General features: G+C 51.4%; 1 protein-coding gene across 2 annotated transcripts in view; it reads right to left on the bottom strand.

The window, feature by feature from the left end:
* The window catches only part of LOC134965758 (protein-arginine deiminase type-1-like), a 204,748-nt gene that overhangs the window by 43,798 nt on the left and 136,406 nt on the right, over positions 1-24,544 (bottom strand). The window contains exon 1 of one of the 2 annotated variants that reach the window (XM_063942106.1): positions 19,432-19,692. The exons of the other annotated variant lie outside the window; for it this stretch is intronic. Coding sequence (XP_063798176.1) covers positions 19,432-19,523 — 92 coding nt within the window. The 5' untranslated portion in view covers positions 19,524-19,692. Of the gene's footprint in view, positions 1-19,431; positions 19,693-24,544 lie in introns of those variants that run through there. 2 annotated transcript variants of the gene reach the window in all.

Here is a 24,544-nt window from a genome sequence, read left to right as displayed (position 1 = left end):
CATGAGTAAATGCGATGTCCATAACTGCCAGAAGATGTTATGGACACGACAGTGGTCAGGTGATGCAGATTCCAAACGGCACAAAGGTGTATTGCCGTATAAAGGAAGAGGAGTTATTTGGGGTCGGTCCATCGGACCTGGTGGCCACGGCAACTGCTGGAAAATCCACCGTTTTTTACCCTAAGTCACATCTCTGCAGAAAAAGACACCGTCTTTTCAGCCTCAGTCCTTTCGTCCCTATAAGATCATATCTGCCCAGGGATAGAGGAAAGGGAAGAAGACTGCAGCAGGCAGCCCATTCCCAGGAACAGAAGCGTTCCACCGCTTCTGACAAGTTCTCAGCATGGCGCTGAGACCGTACAGGACCCCTGGATCCTACAAGTAGTATCCCAGGGGTACAGATTGGAATGTCGAGACGTTTCCCCTTCGCAGGCTCCTGAAGTCTGCTTTACCAAGGTCTCCCTCCGACAAGGAGGCAGTATGGGAAAAAATTCACAAGCTGTATTCCCAGCAGGTGATAATTAAATTACCCCTCCTACTACAAGAAAAGGGGTATTATTCCACACTATATTGTGGTACTGAAGCCAGAAGGCTAGGTGAGACTTATTCTAAAAAAAATTTTTTTTTGAACACTTACAAAGGTTCAAATCAAGATGGAGTCACTCAGAGCAGTGATAACGAACCAGGAAGAAGGGGACTATATAGTGTCCCGGGACATCAGGGATGCTTACCTCTATGTCCAAAATTTGCCCTTCTCACTAAGGGTACCTCAGGTTCGTGGTGCAGAACTGTCACTATCAGTTTCAGACGCTGCCGTTTGGATTGTCCACGGCACCCCGGGTCTTTACCAAGGTAATGGCCGAAATGATGATTCTTCTTCGAAGAAAAGGCGTCTTCATTATCCCTTACTTGGACGATCTCCTGATAAGGGCATAGTCCAGGGAACAGTTGGAGGTCGGAGTAGCACTATCTCGGATACTGCTACAACAGCACGGGTGGATTCTAAATATTCCAAAATCGCAGCTGATCCCGACGACACGTCTGCTGTGCCTAGGGATGATTCTGGACACAGTCCAGAAAAAGGTGTTTCTCCCGGAAGAGAAAGCCAGGGAGTTATCCGAGCTAGTCAGGAACCTCCTAAAAACAGTGCATCATTGCACAAGGGTCCTGGTAAAAATGGTGGCTTCCTACGAAGCAATTCCATTCGGCAGATTTCACGCAAGAACTTTTCAGTGGGATCTGCTGGACAAATGGTCCGGATCGCATCTTCAGATGCATCAGCGGATAACCCTATATCCAAGGACAAGGGTGTCTCTCCTGTGGTGGTTATAGAGTGCTCATCTTCTAGAGGGCCGCAGATTCGGCATTCAGGATTGGATGCTGGTGACCACGGAGCCCAGCCCGAGAGGCTGGGGAGCAGTCACACAAGGAAAAAATTTCCAGGGAGTGTGATCAAGTCTGGAGACTTTTCTCCACATAAATATACTGGAGCTAAGGGTAAATTTATAATGCTCTAAGCTTAGCAAGACCTCTGCTTCAAGGTCAGCCGGTATTGATCCAGTGGGAAAAACATCACGGCAGTCGCCCACGTAAACAGACAGGGCGACACAAGAAGCAGGAGGGCAATGGCAAAAACTGCAAGGACTTTTCGCTGGGCGGAAAATCATGTGATAGCACTGTCAGCAGTGTTTCATCCCGGGAATGGAAACTGGGAAGCAGACTTCCTCAGCAGGCACGACCTCCACCCGGGAGAGTGGAAACTTCATCGGGAAGTTTTTTCCACATGATTGTAAACCGTTGGGAAATACCAAAGGTGGACATGATGGCGTCCCGTCTGAACAAAAAACGGGACAGGTATTGCGCCAGGTCAAGAGACCCTCAGGCAATAGCTGTGGACGTTCTGGTAACACCGTGGGTGTACCAGTCGGTGTATGTGTTCCCTCCTCTGCTTCTCATACCTAAGGTGCTGAGAATTATAAGACGTAGAGGAGTAAGAACTATACTCATGGCTCCGGATTGGCCAAGAAGGACTTGGTACCCGGAACTTCAAGAGATGCTTACAGAGGTCTTATGGCCTCTGCCGCTAAGAAGGGACTTGCTTCAGCAAGTACCATGTCTGTTCCAAGACTTACCGCAGCTGCGTTTGTCGGCATGGCGGTGGAAAGCCGGATCCTAAAGGAAAAAGGCATTCCGGAAGAGGTCATTCCTACCCTGGTCAAAGCCAGAAAGGAGGTGACCGCACAACATTATCACCACATGTGGCGAAAATATGTTGCGTGGTGTGAGGCCAGGAAGGCCCCACAAAGAAATTTCAACTCGGTCGTTTCCTGCATTTCCTGCAAACAGGAGTGTCTATGGGCCTCAAATTGGGGTCCATTAAGGTTCAAATTTCGGCCCTGTCGATTTTCTTCCAGAAAGAATTGGCTTCAGTTCCTGAAGTCCAGAAGTTTGTCAAGGGAGTATTGCATATACAACCCCCTTTTGTGCCTCCAGTGGCACTGTGGGATCTCAACGTAGTTCTGGGATTCCTCAAATCACATTGGTTTAAAACCAGTCAAATCTGTGGATTTGAAGCATCTCACATGAAAAGTGACCATGCTCTTGGCCCTGGCCTGGACCAGGCGAGTGTCAAATTGGTGGGTTTTTTTTCTCAAAAAAAGCCCATATCTGTTTGTCCATTCGGACAGGGCAGAGCTGCGGACTCGTCCCCAGTTCTCTCCCTAAGGTGGTGTCAGTGTTTCACCTGAACCAGCTTATTGTGGTGCCTTGCACCTACTAGGGACTTGGAGGACTCCAAGTTGCTAGATGTTGTCAGGGCCCTGAAAATATGTTCCAGGACGGCTGGAGTCAGGAAAACTGACTTGCTGTTATCCTGTATGCACCCAACAAACTGGGTGCTCTTGCTTCTAAGCAGACTATTGCTAGTTGGATGTGTAATACAATTCAGCTTGCACATTCTGTGGCAGGCCTGCCACAGCCAAAATATGTAAATGCCCATTCCACAAGGAAGGTGGGCTCATCTTGGGCGGCTGCCCGAGGGGTCTCGGCTTTACAACTTTGCCGAGCAGCTAATTGGTCAGGGGCAAACACGTTTGCTAAATTCTACAAATTTGATACTCTGGCTAAGGAGGACCTGGAGTTCTCTCATTCGGTGCTGCAGAGTCATCCGCACTCTCCCGCCCGTTTGGGAGCTTTGGTATAATCCCCATGGTCCTTTCAGGAACCCCAGCATCCACTAGGACGATAGAGAAAATAAGAATTTACATACCGATAATTCTATTTCTCGGAGTCCGTAGTGGATGCTGGGCGCCCATCCCAAGTGCGGATTATCTGCAATACTTGTACATAGTTACAAAAATCGGGTTATTATTGTTGTGAGCCATCTTTTCAGAGGCTCCGCTGTTATCATACTGTTAACTGGGTTTAGATCACAAGTTGTACGGTGTGATTGGTGTGGCTGGTATGAGTCTTACCCGGGATTCAAAATTCCTCCCTTATTGTGTACGCTCGTCCGGGCACAGTACCTAACTGGCTTGGAGGAGGGTCATAGGGGGAGGAGCTAGTGCACACCACCTGATCGGAAAGCTTTACTTTTGTGCCCTGTCTCCTGCGGAGCCGCTATTCCCCATGGTCCTTTCAGGAACCCCAGCATCCACTACGGACTCCGAGAAATAGAATTATCGGTAAGTAAATTCTTATTATTACACATTATGCCACACATCATAATGCCCATTACACGTTATACCACACACCGTAATGCTTATTACACATTATGCCACACATCATAATGCCCATTACACATTATGCCACACACCGTAATGCTTATTACACATTATGCCACACATCATAATGCCCATTACACATTATGCCACACACTGTAATGCTTATTACACATTATGCCACACACTGTAGTGGCCCTTACAAATTATGCCACACACCGTAATGCCCCTTACACATTATGCCAAACACTGTAATGCCCATTACACATTATGCCACACACCGTAATGCTTATTACACATTATGCCACACATCATAATGCCCATTACACATTATGTCACACACTGTAATGCTTATTACACATTATGCCACACATCATAATGCCCATTACACATTATACCACACACCGTAATGCTTATTACACATTATGCCACACATCATAATGCCCATTACACATTATAACACACACCGTAATGCTTATTACACATTATGCCACACATCATAATGCCCATTACACATTATGCCACACACCGTAATGCTTATTACACATTATACCACACATCATAATGCCCATTACACATTATGCCACACACTGTAATGCTTATTACACATTATGCCACACACTGTAGTGGCCCTTACAAATTATGCCACACACCGTAATGCCCCTTACACATTATGCCAAACACTGTAATGCCCATTACACATTATGGCACACACCGTAGTGCTTATTACACATTATGCCACACATTATAATGCCCATTACACATTATGCCACACACCGTAATGCTTATTACACATTATGCCACACATCATAATGCCCATTACACATTATGCCACACACCGTAATGCTTATTACACATTATGCCACACATCATAATGCCCATTACACATTATGCCACACACCGTAATGCTTATTACACATTATGCCACACATCATAATGCCCATTACACATTATGTCACACACCGTAATGCCCATTACACATTATTCCACACACCATAATGCCCATTACATCGTAATTCTTATTACACATTATGCCACACACCACATGGCAGCGTTCAGCGGAGCAGCGGACACCGGCTCCCTGGACAGGTGAATGTGATTTTTTTCTTTATAACACTGTGATCAGCTTGTGTGTCCATCGGATACACATAGCTGATCACTCTGCCGGGTCCCCGCTCAAATGCCTCCCTATTGCAGCACTGCCCTGTGATCTCGCCAGCCTGAGCTGGCGAGATTATCACAGGGCACACTGCGGGATTTTTTCACATTTTTTTTTTAGTAAATTTGGCCACATCACATTTCCCATTATGTGGATTATTAAAATAAGTGAATTAAAGGGTTTGGAGCAGTTTTTCATGAAAACTGCTCCAAATGACCTTTAAATACATTCAGGTGATACTAAAATAATGTGAAAACAGAAAACAGAAAACACCCTTTTCACATTATTTTAGTAAAAATAATGTTAATAAATAGACCTCTATACCTGATAATAAGAATGACATACAGTATACAGTATAATGAGAATTACTCCCAACATACAGTATAATAACTTATACCAGTGGTTTCCAAACTTTTTTGAATCACAGCTCCCTAGAATATCAGAATTTTTTTCACGGCACCCCTAGGCCAAAAACTTCTTATTGAGAAATTTAGAAAGAAATATTACATTAAGTAGATGGCGTTTATATGTCATCCTTAGAGTCAGTTGTGTGGTGAGGGACAAGATTTGCTTCTGTTTGGCCACATATTTTATGACTGGCAGCCACCAGCACTGGTTCTGCCTAATATATTGACCATGAATAATTTGAATTGGTCCTGGACCACCAACCCAGGGCACCCCTGCAAGTGCCCCGAGGCACCCCAGGCAGCTACGGCACACAGTTTGGAAACCTCTGCCTTATACTAAGAATTACACAGATACTGAGAATTTGTCCCAGCATTCAGTATTATATCTGATTCTAGGAATTACATACAGTACAGTATATACTTATTATTCCCAGCACACAGTTTTATAGCTAATACTAGGAATGACATACAGTGTATACTAATGATTAGTCCCAGGATATAGCATAATAACATATACTTAAAATGACAATGATGCTACAACTGACACTCACATACAGAGCAATAACTGTGCTCTCTGTGCGGTTGTACTTACATACAGTAATAATAAATATTATGTACAGCACACAGTATACAAAGCCGTAACCTCGGCACTGGGAGTACAGTGCAGTCTCCTCCATATACTGTACATAAAGCACACATGTAATACCATAGGCAAACACTGGAGGGTGTTCCAGTTGCCTGGAAACCCCCCAACTGCTGGCAAGTGGCTCAAATTATGACAACAATAGTAATGATTTAATCCGATTATATCCAATTGGAGCTGTCGCCACATCACGCGGTGTAAGGGACAGAGCGGAACTGCCGCATGTGCCCTGTGGTAGCAGCTTCTTCTACCATGTCTGCCGTGTGTGTGGATCTGAGACCTCATACAGTGAGCTGGACCAGAGAGCAGCTACCAAGAAGAAGAGACAGGAGCCTTACTAGAGAACAGCTATAGTTAAAGACCATCGATAGTGTTAGATATTAATAATGTGTTCCATACAGTATCCAGTGTAGAAAAATGTTTACATTAATGTCCAGGGTCGTTACTAGGTTCTTCTACCGTTCCCCCAGACTCACATACTTGCTCTAATGTTCCGCAGAGCGGGAGGTTGTGGACGGCATTTGGAAACCCCCCTCTAGAAATCCTGCGTTTGCCGCTGAGTATATAAGCGGTTTCCTTTCTGCAATGCCGGAGAGCTATAAATGCCAAACGTATAATTTATTGCTAAGTTAAAAAAGGAGCAATGAATTGCTAATTATACATTTTAGTACAATGTATCAGACAGCATTGTCATTAATACATATAATAACATTTCTAACCTCCGTGTGACCCTGCTGACGTGTGGAGCGTGGTTGTCGCTGACAACAGCCCAAGGCATGCAGAGTATTTTAGTCTGGCTCTGTAACGCTGTGGCCGGAGAGCCCCAGCCACGAGGGAAATGGCCGCCTGCAGCACTGAAGGGGTTAACCCCTAGTGCCCGGCGCCATTTTCACAGACAAAGGGCGCTTGGCGCCAGATTTGAAAATACTGTGGGCGCTAGGCGCCGTGTTTATAACAGTGTACAAAATTTTTAAAATGCTGTATTTTAACTGTGCCGTGGTCCCGGACCCCTCCGGAGACCACGGCAGGGAGGACAGCCCCCGGCGCGCTCAGCAGAGTGTGCGCGCCGGGGGAGAGGAGGCAGCCGCTGACCGCCGGAGTCCGGGAGCTCCGCTCCCGGCAGCGGTCAGTGTAGCCCCGGGCGCACTGGAGTGTGCGCGCCGGGGAGAAGGGTGAGCGCTGCGGCTGGGAGCTCGGCTCCCGCTGCAGTGCTCTAGGTGAGAGCCGCCGCTGGGGGCCGGGAGCTCTGCTCCCAGCGCCTCAGCACAGCACGGGTGGCCAGCCGCAGCAGCCGGGACGGACGTCCCGGGCTGCTAGCCGGCGAGGGGGGTGCGCTGCAGCCCGGCTCCCCGCCGGACGCTGCAGCGAGGCCACAAGACAGGCGCCGCTCAGGGGGGACCGGGCTAGCCGGCTCCCTAGCGGCGTGGGCACATTAGGCGGGCGAGCAGGCTGATGAGCACTGGGGTCCGGGAGCTACGCTCCCGGCGCCCCAGCGCCACAACAAAGCCAGAGGCACGGCGGCCGGGACAAGTGTCCCGGGCCGCCGGGCTTAGGTACAGGGGGGTGCGCCGCTGCGTGCGGCGAGGCCACTGGTTAGTGCCACCCTGGGGGGACAGGGAGAGCCAGCTCCCTGGAACCCCAGAGGCAGGAAGGCAGGCTGGAGGATGGGGGAAGCCAGCCCCATACCTCCAGCACCCAGAGAGCCCTAACAGCCAGGCTGCAGGGCTAGGGAAGGCACTGCAGTGCCTGAGTATGTAGAGTCTGTGCAGGGCACAGGCTCAGTGTATATTTAAAAGGAAAAATGTACAGTGTGATTTAAAATGTAAATGTATTTAAAGATAAAGTGCACTTACTTGATTGTGTGTCCCAGGAGGGGGGAATCCATAGCTGTGCAGGCTGATGGATTCTCCCAGACCTTTTCCCTAAAAACGGAATGCTTTCCCATCCAGCCTCACAGTTCCAATGGGGACAGGGAGAAAAAGAAGCAGCTTAGCTATAAGACAAGCTGAGTGGTTTCTTGGAGCTCCATGGAGATCAGCCGTAGTGGACCAGAGACCTGGACCGGGGAGCCAGGCTGCCCAGCTCTGGAGCCCAAATCCAGGCTGCAGGCAGTGAGAAGGGGTCCCGGGCAGGTTTCTGGAAGTCAGTTTAGGAGGGAAAACCTCCCCCCAGCCAGACTGAACGGCACCGTGGGAGTAGCCTGCTCTCCCAGATGGGAGAGACAAAGGAGACCGACCACTCCCCACTGTCCATTGGGAACAATGTTGTGTGTGCATGAGACCAGCGCATGCACAGCTCATGGGTAAACATTGATTGGTTGTACACCACAGGGCGGGCTTACCCCCTGTGGTAAGGGGTCTTGGAGAGGGATAAAAGGAGGGCAGTTGGCCATAGGATTGTGTATTGTAACATCTTCTTCTGCTGAAACATCTTAATTGTATGCTGTTGCCCCTAGCAATAGGGAGGAGCCTTTTTAAAGGTTTTTGAGCAATAAAACACCTTTGCCTCAAGAAGACTGCTTCATCTTGTGACCAACAGGGTTAGGCCAAACCTAGCCCCGTTCTCCGGCTGTCCAGGGAAGCACCTGACGTCTCCAAGCTCCGCCTTCCGCCAGCTACCGGTAGAGGCCTAGCAAGTGGCTAGAGGGGATTCGTCAACACCACACAGGTGTGGTAAAGCAGTGCGTCGGCACATACAGAGCAGAACCGTGGTTCCAAATGCCACGGCAGGTTAGGAGTTTGGTGGTGGCAGCGAGAACCCGCCCACAGCGCAGTGGGTGGAGTCAGTAACAGGCGGTTACTGACGGTAAGCAGGGAATCCCCTATGTGGTCAGGCCTCGTGCGGCTTGACCTTCCATTCTGTGCGCAGTCAACGGGACGCGGAAGCTGCGAGTGCTTCCGTACGGTATCGTCCTGTCACAGAAATTGGTGGCATAGTGGTGGGATAATCCCAGGCGGCTTTTCATCACCCGATTGGAGAAGCCGAGTTACTCAGGAGAGGAGTAACTGCAGCGCAGGAGGACGCACAAGATGGCGGAATTCAGCGGAATGTCCAAGGAGGATCTGGAGATCGTATGCCAGGGGAAGGGTGTGGAAATCCCTTCCAACGCGTCCAGGAGCGTCATGCAGGCGGCGCTCAGGAGCGTGGAGGAGTCTCATCGGGCGGAGGTGGAAAGCACTGACGGCGTCAGCATCGCAGAGGACGGCCCAACAGTGGACCTTCGTAAGGAACCGGTGAGATCCACAAGCCCCGCCCCCTTTCACAGCAGCCATGTTTCCCAGCAATCCCTAGCAGGGCCAGGATCCCAACGTCCCAGGGGGGGCGGCCCGGATACCCTAGCAGATCGGCTAGCGGAATTGGGGGAAAGGGCAACGGAGCAAGAGCGCTTGATCATCATCCAGATGTGGCGTGATGAGCGGGCACCACAGGCCGTGATACCCCGGGAGCCGTTGTCAGCTGTTGTACACAGATCAGGACGTATTCAGTTTGCCAAGTTTGCAGACAGTGATGGGGACATTGATGGACATTTACAAGTTTTTGAAAGGACTTGCAAATTACATGATCTACCCAAGTCAGAGTGGGTGAGACACCTTGTGCCCACTCTGCATGGAGAGGCCTTGGAGGCCTATCGAGGAGTGGCGACGGAGGACTGTGGGAACTACGACGAAGTCGAGAAGGCCCTCCTCCAGCGATTCTTCATCACTCCCGAGTCTTACAGGAAGAAATTCAGAGACTTGCCTAAGAATCCTAGCAGCACCCATGAGCAGTTCGCCACCCAGCTGCGGCAGTACGTGGTGAAGTGGGTGAAGGATTCGGAAGCCACTACATGGGACGCACTGATCGACCTGATCTGCAGGGAGCAGTTCTACCGCAGGTGCGCCCAAGAAGTGAAGGAGTGGGTGCTAGATCGGGAGCCACCCAGCTTAAAAATGGCTGCCCAATTAGCCGACAAATATGTGGCAATTCGGCCACGGGGCCAGAAGCGCCCAGCGAGCAGCCAGCTCCAAAAGACTGTACCACCAGGGGGACCCCCCTCTTCAACTCATCACCCCCAAAGACAAGCATCTTCCAACCCGGGTGCTCTTGGCCAGCAACCGCACCGCAGCGTCCCTGCAACTGATCAGAGATCATCGGTGCCACGACTGGAGAAGAAGTGCTACGGCTGTGGGAAAATCGGACATCTGAGGATGAACTGTCCTGCATCCCAAGCACCCCAGACTCGTGCCCCAAATCCGAGTGCTGGAGCCCGGATCGCTTGTTTGACGAGAGGAGATGAGCCTACAGAGACTGTTCCCCCTCCAGTCAGTCCGATGGAGTGTGGCGAGAGACAGGTGCACTCTGCGGAGAGAGTCACCTGCATGGCCAAACAGCCCCTACACAACATGTGGAGGCACCTGCAGCCGGTCCACGTGGGACCCCTGCAGGGGGAAGGCCTAAGAGACTCTGGGGCCTCAATCACTGTGGTGAGCCCCCACCTTATAGATCCTGCTGCAGTATTGCAGGGTCGCACTGCCACGATCACCCTGGCAGAAGGAACAGAAAAAGCGGTTCCCATGGCAAGAGTCTACCTGGACTGGGGAGCTGGACCCGAGTTGCGAGAAGTTGCCGTCATGGATGGTCTCCCAACTGATGTGGTCCTAGGAAATGATCTGGGTGGTGGGATCGTCACTATGTTTGTTGGCGCCATTCCCCGGAGTCAAGTTCCAAAACCACCATTGACATCAGCTACTCCAGCACCGCCCAGCCCAGAGGAAAAGACTACAGCTGCTAGACAACTGCCAGCACAGCCAACCACAGCATCAACCAGCCCAGAGGAAAAGATTACAGCGGCTAGATCAGCACATCGACCCCGCATGCCTTTTGCCTCTGGTATGCCCACGTCCCCTAGCAACGCAGAGGATGTCGGTTCCAGCTCGTTTGATCCTGTGGGGGTGCCCAATGATGTTCCTGACCCAAGTGGTTTGCCAACTCCGGCGGTGAGTATGAGAAACCACATTGACTTTTCCATGACTGACCCCTACCAGACTGACCCTAGTAGTCCCCACCGAGATCCCCCTGTAGAGTGTCCCAATTTAGGAGAGATTGAGGGCCACAGGCAGGAGTTTAGGGAGGCTCAACTCTCTGACCCATCCCCGAAAGGCATGAGGCGCCACTCTGGCAGCGGCCTTGACAGGGTTGGGGCAGGAAGTTTGGCCGGGCGGGAAGGGTTAAGGTACAGGGTAGCCAGGAAAGTGGGAGGGGATAGACCAGATAGGGAATGTGTCCAACTGGTCCCCTCAGGGAACGTTCCTGCGCAACCGGTGTCGGTTGCCAGCGAAACCCCTTTGGACAGCAACCCGGAGATAGACCGTACCCTGAAGTGCCTGACACAGAGCTTACCCTGGTCTGGAATGTCGGATGACGCCCAGACCAACTGTAAGGCTGGTGCCATGCGTTGGCAGCCGGGGCACTCCAGCGGTTGTGTTGTCTCTGGGCCTCTGCCCATAGGAGAACCCTTGCAGCAAGTTGCTGTGGACATAGCAGGTCCCCTACCTGTGCACCGTAGATCGGGGAAGACACACAGCCTCCCTGTAGTGGATGCCACACAGGATCCAGAGGCTGGTGGTCTGGCCGCCATCACTGTGGCACAGGTAGCGGACGAGGAGGAAGGAGTAGGCCTAGGTGACAGGGTAGGTTTCCCGAGTCATAGGTCGACAGAAGAGGATTGGAGGGCAGGTCTGACAGTTAGGGCAGACAGTTGCCAGATAGGTATGACGGAGGTGCAGTGCCTGGGGCACCATGTGGGAGGAGACAGGGGTAGGCCCAACCCAGAGGGGGTGGAGGCAACCAGAGGCTGTCCCCGACCCACATCACCCAGACCGGTACTGACCTTAGAACCTGTAAGGCCCTACGGACATGTTGTCATTGACTTTAGTCCTGTAGTGAACCCCTTGACAGAGATGGCTAGGAAGGGCATTCCCAAGTCAGTGGACTTTGCACCCGCTTGCGAGTTGGCATTCCAGTCATTGAAAGAGGCTCGGGTACCCGCTCCAGTGCTGATGGCGCACATTCTTGACCAGGACTGTGTGTTACGAACTATTGCGCCACTGCACGGACTGGGAGCAGTACCGAGCCAGAAAGAGCCATATGGGCAGGAGCACCCTGTGGCCTGTTTGAGCAGAAAACTGCTATTGTGGGAGGTGGGGTATGCCACAGTTGGGACACCGTGGGTGGCACTTGTTTGTAACCGGCCCCCCACCGTGGTGACTTACCACCTACCTGTTAGGTGGCTGCAACCTACCTTGGGGGAATTGGACAGACTTTTGTGGTGGAGCCTTGAACTTGGACTTCAGGTGGACTATTTGAACATTGTGCACCCACGAAGAGAGGCCCACTACACTATGGATGAACTGTCTAGGCCAGAGCCTACACCCCCCAGGTAGCGTCCCCTTCACCCCAACGGACTGCGGGACCAGGACCCAAATCGTTGGGACATGGGTCCCTGGTTGACCCGCTTGAATGGGGGGGGAGGAGTGTGGCCGGAGAGCCCCAGCCACGAGGGAAATGGCCGCCTGCAGCACTGAAGGGGTTAACCCCTAGTGCCCGGCGCCATTTTCACAGACAAAGGGCGCTTGGCGCCAGATTTGAAAATACTGTGGGCGCTAGGCGCCGTGTTTATAACAGTGTACAAAATGTTTAAAATGCTGTATTTTAACTGTGCCGTGGTCCCGGACCCCTCCGGAGACCACGGCAGGGAGGACAGCCCCCGGCGCGCTCAGCAGAGTGTGCGCGCCGGGGGAGAGGAGGCAGCCGCTGACCGCCGGAGTCCGGGAGCTCCGCTCCCGGCAGCGGTCAGTGTAGCCCCGGGCGCACTGGAGTGTGCGCGCCGGGGAGAAGGGTGAGCGCTGCGGCTGGGAGCTCGGCTCCCGCTGCAGTGCTCTAGGTGAGAGCCGCCGCTGGGGGCCGGGAGCTCTGCTCCCAGCGCCTCAGCACAGCACGGGTGGCCAGCCGCAGCAGCCGGGACGGACGTCCCGGGCTGCTAGCCGGCGAGGGGGGTGCGCTGCAGCCCGGCTCCCCGCCGGACGCTGCAGCGAGGCCACAAGACAGGCGCCGCTCAGGGGGGACCGGGCTAGCCGGCTCCCTAGCGGCGTGGGCACATTAGGCGGGCGAGCAGGCTGATGAGCACTGGGGTCCGGGAGCTACGCTCCCGGCGCCCCAGCGCCACAACAAAGCCAGAGGCACGGCGGCCGGGACAAGTGTCCCGGGCCGCCGGGCTTAGGTACAGGGGGGTGCGCCGCTGCGTGCGGCGAGGCCACTGGTTAGTGCCACCCTGGGGGGACAGGGAGAGCCAGCTCCCTGGAACCCCAGAGGCAGGAAGGCAGGCTGGAGGATGGGGCAAGCCAGCCCCATACCTCCAGCACCCAGAGAGCCCTAACAGCCAGGCTGCAGGGCTAGGGAAGGCACTGCAGTGCCTGAGTATGTAGAGTCTGTGCAGGGCACAGGCTCAGTGTATATTTAAAAGGAAAAATGTACAGTGTGATTTAAAATGTAAATGTATTTAAAGATAAAGTGCACTTACTTGATTGTGTGTCCCAGGAGGGGGGAATCCATAGCTGTGCAGGCTGATGGATTCTCCCAGACCTTTTCCCTAAAAACGGAATGCTTTCCCATCCAGCCTCACAGTTCCAATGGGGACAGGGAGAAAAAGAAGCAGCTTAGCTATAAGACAAGCTGAGTGGTTTCTTGGAGCTCCATGGAGATCAGCCGTAGTGGACCAGAGACCTGGACCGGGGAGCCAGGCTGCCCAGCTCTGGAGCCCAAATCCAGGCTGCAGGCAGTGAGAAGGGGTCCCGGGCAGGTTTCTGGAAGTCAGTTTAGGAGGGAAAACCTCCCCCCAGCCAGACTGAACGGCACCGTGGGAGTAGCCTGCTCTCCCAGATGGGAGAGACAAAGGAGACCGACCACTCCCCACTGTCCATTGGGAACAATGTTGTGTGTGCATGAGACCAGCGCATGCACAGCTCATGGGTAAACATTGATTGGTTGTACACCACAGGGCGGGCTTACCCCCTGTGGTAAGGGGTCTTGGAGAGGGATAAAAGGAGGGCAGTTGGCCCATAGGATTGTGTATTGTAACATCTTCTTCTGCTGAAACATCTTAATTGTATGCTGTTGCCCCTAGCAATAGGGAGGAGCCTTTTTAAAGGTTTTTGAGCAATAAAACACCTTTGCCTCAAGAAGACTGCTTCATCTTGTGACCAACAGGGTTAGGCCAAACCTAGCCCCGTTCTCCGGCTGTCCAGGGAAGCACCTGACGTCTCCAAGCTCCGCCTTCCGCCAGCTACCGGTAGAGGCCTAGCAAGTGGCTAGAGGGGATTCGTCAACACCACACAGGTGTGGTAAAGCAGTGCGTCGGCACATACAGAGCAGAACCGTGGTTCCAAACGCCACGGCAGGTTAGGAGTTTGGTGGTGGCAGCGAGAACCCGCCCACAGCGCAGTGGGTGGAGTCAGTAACAGGCGGTTACTGACGGTAAGCAGGGAATCCCCTATGTGGTCAGGCCTCGTGCGGCTTGACCTTCCATTCTGTGCGCAGTCAACGGGACGCGGAAGCTGCGAGTGCTTCCGTACGGTATCGTCCTGTCACAAACGCGTTCTGCATTCTGCATGAATGGTCTACAGAAACATGGCAACCTCCGGCGACCATTCAATGTGTCATGTAATCAGAGTAAGTGCACACTTCTTCCGGAAGGTCTGGAGACTCACAATTTTTTGAGTATCCCCCTGGACCCCTGAGAAATTGAGTGGGTCTTCTAGTGAAGTGGGCAGGATGGAGAGTTTAATGACAGGGACTGGGGAATTGCTAAATTTTGGCTCCGTCCCCTCTTAGACCCCCACAATGAGGGGGCGGGGCTTGATGGCACAAGATGCACCCCCCCAATAACAGCTGCTAAGTGTAAAAGAGATGATTGTAATAAATTAAATTAATTTTTACCCACACACACGCGCGCGCACGCACGCACACATTAAGTTCACTATAAATTAAATGCAGTCTCTTAGTTACGGGTAACTTTATCACTAATGAACTATCTCTATACAACTACAGTATGTTTAAGACAAATTCTATTTACACAAAATACACACCACCCTAACTCTCATCCTATCTACTAATGGCCCATTACACACTTGCTGATGTTTCCGATTTGGATGATATTCATTTTCAGCGATTAACGACCATCGTCCAAATTGGCTTGCTATGCTAAACGAGGGAAAAGCAACGATGAATGACAGCGGGGACGCACATCATTCATCGTTGGTTCATACACACTGCGCGATATGAACGATTTATCGTTCATTACTGAATGAGATTGTTTATATTGCTCATACACATCGGCAAGTGTGTAGGGCCCAAAAGTCTTCTCCTTCACAAACTATCAGAGCCTGTAGGCACATCACCCCAGCTCTCATTCTGTCCACTAAGTCTTCTCCTTCACACACCATCAGAGCCTGTAGGCACAATACCGTAACTCTCACCCTGACCACTAAGTCTTCTCCTTCACACACCATCAGAGCCTGTAGGCACAAACCCTAACTCTCACCCTGACCACTAAGTTTTCTCCTTCACAAACTATCAGAGTCTGTAGACACACCACCCTAACTCTCACCCTGACCACTAAGTCTTCTCCTTCACACATCATCAGAGCCTGTAGGCACAAACCCTAACTCTCACCCTGACCACTAAGTCTTCTCCTTCACACACCATCAGAGCCTATAGGCACAATACCCTAACTCTCACCCTGACCACTAAGTCTTCTCCTTCACACACCATCAGAGCCTGTAGGCACATCACCCCAGCTCTCATTCTGTCCACTAAGTCTTCTCCTTCACACACCATCAGAGCCTGTAGGCACAAACCCTAACTCTCACCCTGACCACTAAAGGGGGGTACACACGGAGAGATCCGTGATTAAAATCTAAGCAATCTTGCTAGATTGCTTAGATTTTAAGCACGGATCTGCCGTGTGTATGCCATCCAGCGATAGCGATGCGCGGCCCCGCGCATCGCTATCGCCGATGCTAGATTGAGCCTGCATGCAGGCTCAATCTAGCGGGACGCTCACTTCACCGTTGTGTGAAGTGAGCGGCCCCCCGTCGGCTTTCCCCCTCGCACAGCACATCGCGCTGTGCTGAGCGGGGTGAGAGATGTGTGCTGAGCGGTCTGTGTTAAGATCGCTCAGCACACATCTCTCCCGTGAGTACCCCCCTTTAGTCTTCTCCTTCACACACCATCAGAGCCTGTAGGCACATCACCCCAGCTCTCATTCTGTCCACTAAGTCTTCTCATTCACACGCCATCAGAGCCTATAGGCACAATACCCTAACTCTCACCCTGACCACTAAGTCTTCTCCTTCACACACCATCAGAGCCTGTAGGCACATCACCCCAGCTCTCATTCTGTCCACTAAGTCTTCTCATTCACACGCCATCAGAGCCTGTAGGCACAATACCGTAACTCTCACCCTGACCACTAAGTCTTCTCCTTCACACACCATCAGAGCCTGTAGGCACAATACCGTAACTCTCACCCTGACCACTAAGTCTTCTCCTTCACACACCATCAGAGCCTGTAGGCACAATACCCTAACTCTCACCCTGACCACTAAGTCTTCTCCTTCACACACCATCAGAGCCTGTAGGCACAATACCCTAACTCTCACCCTGACCACTAAAGGGGGGTACACACGGAGAGATCTGTGCTTAAAATCTAAGCAATCTTGCTAGATTGCTTAGATTTTAAGCACGGATCTGCCGTGTGTATGCCATCCAGCGATAGCGATGCGCGGCCCCGCGCATCGCTATCGCCGATGCTAGATTGAGCCTGCATGCAGGCTCAATCTAGCGGGACGCTCACTTCACCGTTGTGTGAAGTGAGCGGCCCCCCGTCGGCTTTCCCCCTCGCTCAGCACATCGCGCTGTGCTGAGCGGGGTGAGAGATGTGTGCTGAGCGGTCTGTGTTAAGATCGCTCAGCACACATCTCTCCCGTGAGTACCCCCCTTTAGTCTTCTCCTTCACACACCATCAGAGCCTGTAGGCACATCACCCCAGCTCTCATTCTGTCCACTAAGTCTTCTCATTCACACGCCATCAGAGCCTATAGGCACAATACCCTAACTCTCACCCTGACCACTAAGTCTTCTCCTTCACGCATCATCAGAGCGTGTAGACACACCACCCTAACTCTCACCTGGACCACTAAGTCTTCTCCTTCACAAACTATCAGAGCCTGTAGGCACAATACCCTAACTGTCACCGTGACCACTAAGTCTTCTCCTTCATAAACTATCAGAGCCTGTAGACACACCACCCTCTCACCCTGTCCACTAAGTCTTCACCTTCATACATTATCAGAGCCTGTAGACCCACCACCCTAACTCTCACCCTGACCAATACGTCTTCTCCTTCATACACCATCAGAGCCTGTAGATACCCCACCTAACTCTCACCCTGACGACTAAGTCATCTCCTTCACACATCATCAGAGCCTGTAAGCACACCACCCTATCCCGCACCCAGTCCACTAGGTCTTCTCCTTCACAAACTATCAGAGCCTGTAGACACACCACCTAACTTTCACCCTGACCAGTAAGTCTTCTCCTTCACACATCATCAGAGCCTGTAAGCACACCACCCTATCCCGCACCCAGTCCACTAAGTCTTCTCCTTCACAAACTATCAGAGCCTGTAGACACACCACCCTCTCACCCTGACCACTAAGTCTTCTCCTTCACACATCATCAGAGCCTGTAGACACACCACCTAACTTTCACCCTGACCAGTAAGTCTTCTCCTTCATACACCATCAGAGCCTGTAGATACCCCACCCTAACTCTCACCCTGACCAGTAAGTCTTCTCCTTCATACACCATCAGAGCCTGTAGATACCCCACCCTAACTTTCACCCTGACCAGTAAGTCTTCTCCTTCATACACCATCAGAGCCTGTAGATACCCCACCCTAACTCTCACCCTGACCACTAAGTCTTCTCCTTCACACATCATCAGAGCCTGTAGGCACACCACCCTATCCCGCACCAAGTCCACTAAGGGGTCTATTTACTAAGTCTCCGATGGAGATAAAGTACCAGCCAATCAGCTCCTAACAGTCATTTTTCATATATATATATTTTGTATGGGGGAATATATAAGGGAGGGAGAGGAGATATATAACAGCAAAGATTTACATGGCTGAAGAGATATATGAGGTAAATGAAAAATGTCAGAATCACGGAGTAACAACGCTGGAACAACACCGACTGCCGGTATACCGAAGGTAAGTATCAGGGTGACTGTAAGGGTTAGGGCCTGGGGGGTTTAGGGTTAGGTACTAGAGGGGGGGGTTTAGCCCTAGCTACCACCCCCGAGTCTATATAAGGGGGGGAGAGTGATATGTTTAAGGGAGGAGATATGGAAAGAAGGGGAGATATATGGGGTTTGGGAGATATATATTGGTGGGGAGAAGGAGTAGATGGTGGGATATACAGTATGAAGAAGGGTGTTTAGTAGCGAGGGAGGATATATAATGTGTGTGTGTTTTACAGAAATTACCTGGAGCGTTGCCCAGTCTTGCAGCACATTGTTGTCTCTGTGTTATTACACGTTTGCTGTAAGCATTTATAATCTCCCTTATTATCTACCTATTTATTCACCTGAACACAGAACGCTGCAATACTGTTATTTATATAGACATTTCTGTTACTTCCTCTGGTTTTATGATCCTATTTATGAATCGTTTGCTAAGAATGTCCTTCAGGTGGAGAAAGCATTTCGAAGCACCTCTGAGGCATTGAATTGCTTAAAATACGCCTAAAACATCTCTCCATCCGGACGTGGCCTGAGAACTGGGTCCCACTATACAGCGGTACAACGCATCGGGGGGGGGGGGGGGGGGGTATGAACAGCGGCCCGCAGACCCGTCTAAGCACTCCACGCAGGCTCTGAAGAGCAGGGTCTGGCTGGCAACTTTCGGCCTGGGGGTCTGGCTGGCAACTTTCGGCCTGGGGGGCAGACACGAGTAAGTGGCCCAGCTTTTCACAGGGAATCTGCAGCCAGGTGGCCCTGGAACACTTAAATTGCACTGGCCCGGGGGGGCAGATGGCCACATGACCCCCTGCCCAGCCAGCCCCTACCATCACAGTTCCTGGGGTCACACGGGGGTGCCGCAGGGAGGAATTATTTGGCTGAAGGACTTTATAACGCTGTGCAGTATATATAACACAGAACCGTCCCCCTCCAATCTGTATTATGGTTGTTTCCTGGCATCTCCAGCGTTGCGCTGGCTTCCTGTAGTAGACTGTCAGCTCTGCAGGCTACACCAGGGCAGGGAAAGCTTGCTTGCTACATCAATGTTCAATCTGAGCTATAAGACCATAGACTAGGATCTAGAAACTGTGATCCATTCTCTGCAAGCCAATAGGAATCCTTCGCTCGCCGCAGATCAATAATCCCCCTCAGTGATAGGCTTACCGGTAGATATCGATGGTGGTCTCGTGGCCAACCACACACACGTCGCAGGTGGGATTCAGGCACGACACTGGGATGGACCTCCCCTGAGACATGTCTGCCGGTGTCTTCAGCCTGAGGAATGACAGCTGATGACTGACTCCCTGTGTTACCGGTCGGGATGATGAGCTGGCCCCAGCAGGACTGGGAACATCGGTGTCATTATGAGGAGCCTGTCACTGGTGTGGGCTGGGCCGCTGTAGCATTCCTGCACTGCACCTCACCTCACTCATCTTCCTTCAGCCTCACGAGAGGTGTGCCCAGCTTGTGGCCCGTGGCCAAATTTATTTGATAGAAGCACCAAGGATTGTACGACTGGGAGCGGTTCTGACACACAGCAAAGGAAACAAACAAAAACATGAAGTAACCTTCAGCTGCAAGCCGCCTGACATCCAGTAAAGACCCAATAACACACACACACATACCCTGAATGGTTATAAATACATTGCTGGATGCCATGCACCATTATCTCCGTCCTGCAAGCAGAAGACTTCACATTGGGCCTAATTCAGATCTGATCGCACATCTGCAAATTTGCAGGAGGTTTGCGATCAGATAGTCGCAGCCCAGACAGAGTGAAAATCCGCCCCGTGCAAGTCTGCGTACGCTGTGCGAAAAGCTTTGCAAACGCCGGCCAGCTGCAAATCAGTCACCATCGAATGATTTTTCCAGTGTGTGCAGTGTGTGTGTAGCCCAGGGCTTACTCCTACAGTGCCATACACACAGGCTGATCGGGCCGGAGCTGACGTCACACACCCGCCCTGAAAACGCTTGGGCACGTTTGCGTTTTTCCTGACACTGTTACCACCCCCAAACGCCCGCTTCCTGTCAGCCAACCTAGTGATCAAAAAAAGACGCTGATTTCTTTCGCAGTTTGGCCTCGCGCCTGCGCATTACGATCCTTACAGATGCACATTCGATCGATCATCGGACGCCTTGAGAATTCGCACAACAGGGATCAGGTCTGAATCGGACCCATTATACAAAGAGATATTTAAATGGGCTTTAAAATCCTCCGTCTGAGGCTTCCGGCTCCCCATCACTCCCCTCCTCACATCACAGTCACACAAGATGGACAGGTCGCTGCCTCCTGCAAGATCAGCACCCATCTCATGAAATACTCTGTGCTGCTGTGAATATTCTGATACTAGTCAGATGCTTGGTTGCATAGGGAGAGGAATCAGTAGTAGGAAAAAAGAAGTGGTAATGCCACTGTATAGGTCATTGGTGCGGCCCCATCTGGAATACTGTGTCCAGTTCTGGAGACCATATCTCCAGAAGGATATAAATACATTAGAGAGTGTACAAAGAAGGGCAACTAAAATGGTGCATGGCCTACATCACAAAACTTACCCGGAAAGGCTAAAAGATCTTAACATGTATAGTTTGGAGGAGAGAAGGGAAAGGGGGGACATGATAGAGACTGTCACATATATCAAGGGTCTTAACAAAGTTCAGGAGGGAAACATTCTTCAAAGGAAAAGAAGTATTAGAACTCGAGGACATACACTGAGACTGGAGGGGGGGAGGTTCAGGGGAAATTTAAGGAAAAATTACGTCACAGAAAGGGTAGTGGATAAGTGGAATAGCCTCCCATTAGAGGTGGTAGAGGCTAAGACTGTAGGGCAATTTAAACATGCTTGGGACAGGCATATGAATATCCTTACAAAGAATTAAGGTTCAAAAACGGTTGAGATTACCTAAGGATAAAAAAAAAAGGGGCAGACTAGATGGGACAAGTGGTTCTTATCTGCCGTCAAATTCTATATTTCTATGTTTCTATGTAGGCTTAGAATATAACACAAATCCCCCACAACAGTGATATTAAGAAATGTATTACAATTGCAACATATATTACCATATACAGTGCTTAAAGTGGTCCTAGAGAGGTGGTGGAACTCACCCCCCTTCCCACGGCGCCCATGAAATAAAGGTATTGCGCGCGCCGTAGGCGCGCGCAGCAAAAAGGGGGTGTGGTCTCAAAAAGAAAGGGGCGTGGTCACACAATAGTAATAATGCCCACAGTAGTAGTACCCAAGTGGAAATTTTGAAGTGGGGGTATGGAAAAGTGAAGGGTGCAATTATGTGCGCGCCGAAGGCGCGCGCACTCCTGACAAGGGGGCGTGGCCACGCAAAAGGGGGCGTGCCCTTCAGTGTAGTTTACCACACCATATACCCCTTATACACATTATGCACCACAATAGGACCCCTTTCACATTATAGCTCACAGTATGAGCCGAAATTCACATTTATACCACACAGTATGAGCCACATTCATATTACACCACACAGTATGAGCCAAATTCACATTACACCACACAGTATGAGCCAAATTCACATTACACCACACGGTATGAGCCGAAATTCCCATTACACCACACAGTATGAGTCGAAATTCACATTATAGCACACGGTATGAGCCGAAATTCACATTATAGCACACAGAATGAGCCAAAATTCACATTATAGCACAGAGAATGAGCCGAAATTCACATTATAGAGTGACAGAGAGAGTGACAGCAGGGACATGGAAAGTGACAGCAGGGACATGGAAAGTGACAGCAGGGACATGGAAAGTGACAGCAGGGGAATACAGTAGGGACTAGGGAGAGAGAAAGGCAGCAGGTTAGATTACCTGTTTAGCAGCGGCGGTGGTCTGCGGTGCTGTGGATGAGTAGGCTGTGGTAGGCGTGACGTGGAGGAGGCTGTGGGCCTCGGAGATAGTGCGGAGGAGGAGGCTGTGGGTGCGCAGAGGTCCGAGGGCGGGGCGGCAGAAGAGGCTGAGGGCGGCTGCAGTGGATCTGGAACCAGGCTGGCTTTATTATCCCTGCCGCCGCATCGAGCTCCTGTGACTACGGCGCTAATATTTCAAAACTGCTGCGGACCGGCAGCCAATCAGCGACAGATTTGAACTAGTAGTGCCGCGGTCACAGAAGCTCGATGCAGCGGCAGGAATAATAAAGCCGGCCTGGTCCCAGATCCGCTGCAGCTGGGAGTCTGGAACCTGGGCTTCCAGTGCGGCGGAGATGGTAGGGGCGGAGCGACGGAGGGCGGACCAGGAACGCAGCTTCTTTGTCGGCCCATACAGTAATGCCCCCAGCAGTAGCATCCCTTATACAATGCCCACAGTAGTAGTGCCCCTTATGCAATGTCCCCAACAGTAGTGCCCCTTATGAAGTGCCCCCTTTACAATGCCCTCATTAGCTGTGCACCCCATCAGTAATGCCGTTAATGGTAATGCCCCTGTGTAGTATTGCCCCTAGTCGTTTAGCCCCTGTAGTTTAGCCCCAGTAGTCATGCCAATACTGGTAATGCCCCTGCAGTTATGACCCCAGCAATTTACACCCCCCCCTCTAGTTTAGCCTCTGAGTGGTAATGCCCCCAGTAGTTTTGCCCTCATGTAGTTTGCCCCATGTAGTTTAGCCCCCAGTGGTAATGCCCCCTGCAGTTGTGCCCCCAGTTGTTTAGCCCCTGTAGTTTAGCCCCCATGTAGTTTGCCAAAGTTAGTAATGTCCCCAGTAGTTTGCCCCCTTGTAGTTATACCCCCAGTAGTTTAGCTCCTGTAATTATGCCCCCTTGTAGTTTAGCCCCCAGTAGTAATGCTGCCAGTAGTTTGCCCCTTTGTAGCTTGCCCCCTTGTAGTAATGCCCCCAGTAGTTTGCCCCCAGTAGTTTGCCCCAGCAGTAAAGCCCCCCAGTACTAGAGCCCCCCAGTAGTTTGCCCCAGTAGTAAAGGTCCCCAGTAGTTTGCCCCCAGTACTAGAGCCCCCCAGTAGTTTGCCCCTCTGTAGTTTGCCCCAGTAGTTTGCCCCCAGTACTAGAGCCCCCCAGTAGTTTGCCCCTTGTAGTTTGCCCCAGCAGTAAAGCCCCCCAGTACTAGAGCCCCCCAGTAGTTTGCCCCTTGTAGTTTGCCCCAGCAGTAAAGCCCCCCAGTAGTTTGCCCCCAGTACTAGAGCCTCCCAGTAGCTTGCCCCTCTGTAGTTTGCCCCAGTAGTAAAGGCCCCCAGTAGAAACGCCTGTGGTATACATATAGGAAGGAGGGGGGGGGAAGAACTATACTTACCTAGCCCCGCTCCCGCCGCAGTCCTCTCTCGCCGCCCGCTCCTCTGCACTATGAGAGAGACGTCATGACGTCTCTCCCATAGCGCGCACTGACAGAGCCGGAAGCCGGAGCTCAGTACTGAGCTCCTGCCTCCGGCTGCCGCTGCGGAGAGGGAGACGGGCGCCCGCTGGTAACGCGATCTCAGCGGGCGCCCGGCATCTCCCTGCAGCGCCGCCCGGGACATCGGGTTAGGTGAGCCGGGGGAGACGGAACGCAAAAGGCTGGTCACCATTTTTTTATTTTAAAACACAAGATGTAACATTAAAAATGAAAAAAAAACCTCCAGAGAAACCACCCGGAGCGCCTCTGTGCACCCACAGTGATCGGGCAGTGGCTGGCTGGCATTATGGTTTTCTCTGAATCTTATTGTAGGCACACCTTCACCCTCTACCTGCCCTGTACCAGTCAGGGGCAACACCAATGGGGAAAAAAGTAAAGGGATCTATTTACTAAGCCTTGGAGAGAGATAAAGTGGAGGGAAATAAAGTGCCAACCAACCAGCTCTTAACTGTCATGTTACACGTCGTGTTTGAAAAATGACAGTTAGGGGCTGATTGGCTGTCACTTTAACTCCGTCCACTTTATCTCTCTCCAAGGGTTAGTAAATAGACCCCAAACTGACTGGTATTACCAATAAGACTGACTGCAGAACACATCTCTCAGCCACAGGATTGCTCAGACATAATACAGGTGATACAGCTATATTTATAGTGTGACGTCTGCAGACAGCCGGTCAGTAATCCCCGGTTGTAGCTGAGAATAATCCCGGCCCTTACATATCACCCAGGAGCCTCCAGTTTCTGTAACATTTGGTTATATGTCTGTGTGTTACTGTAATTCTCAGTATTGTGGGGGTTATTCAGCGTTGTTAGCAAACCAAAAAATGTAGCAATTGGGCAACACCATGCTGCACTGCAGGAGGGGTCAGATGTAACATGTGCAGAGAGAGTTAGATTTGGGTGGAGTGTTTTCAAAC

This window comes from Pseudophryne corroboree, chromosome 10 (genome assembly GCF_028390025.1).
Source record: "Pseudophryne corroboree isolate aPseCor3 chromosome 10, aPseCor3.hap2, whole genome shotgun sequence".
Classification (NCBI taxonomy): Eukaryota; Metazoa; Chordata; class Amphibia; order Anura; family Myobatrachidae; genus Pseudophryne; species Pseudophryne corroboree.
This window is presented reverse-complemented; position numbering and strand designations above follow the sequence as displayed.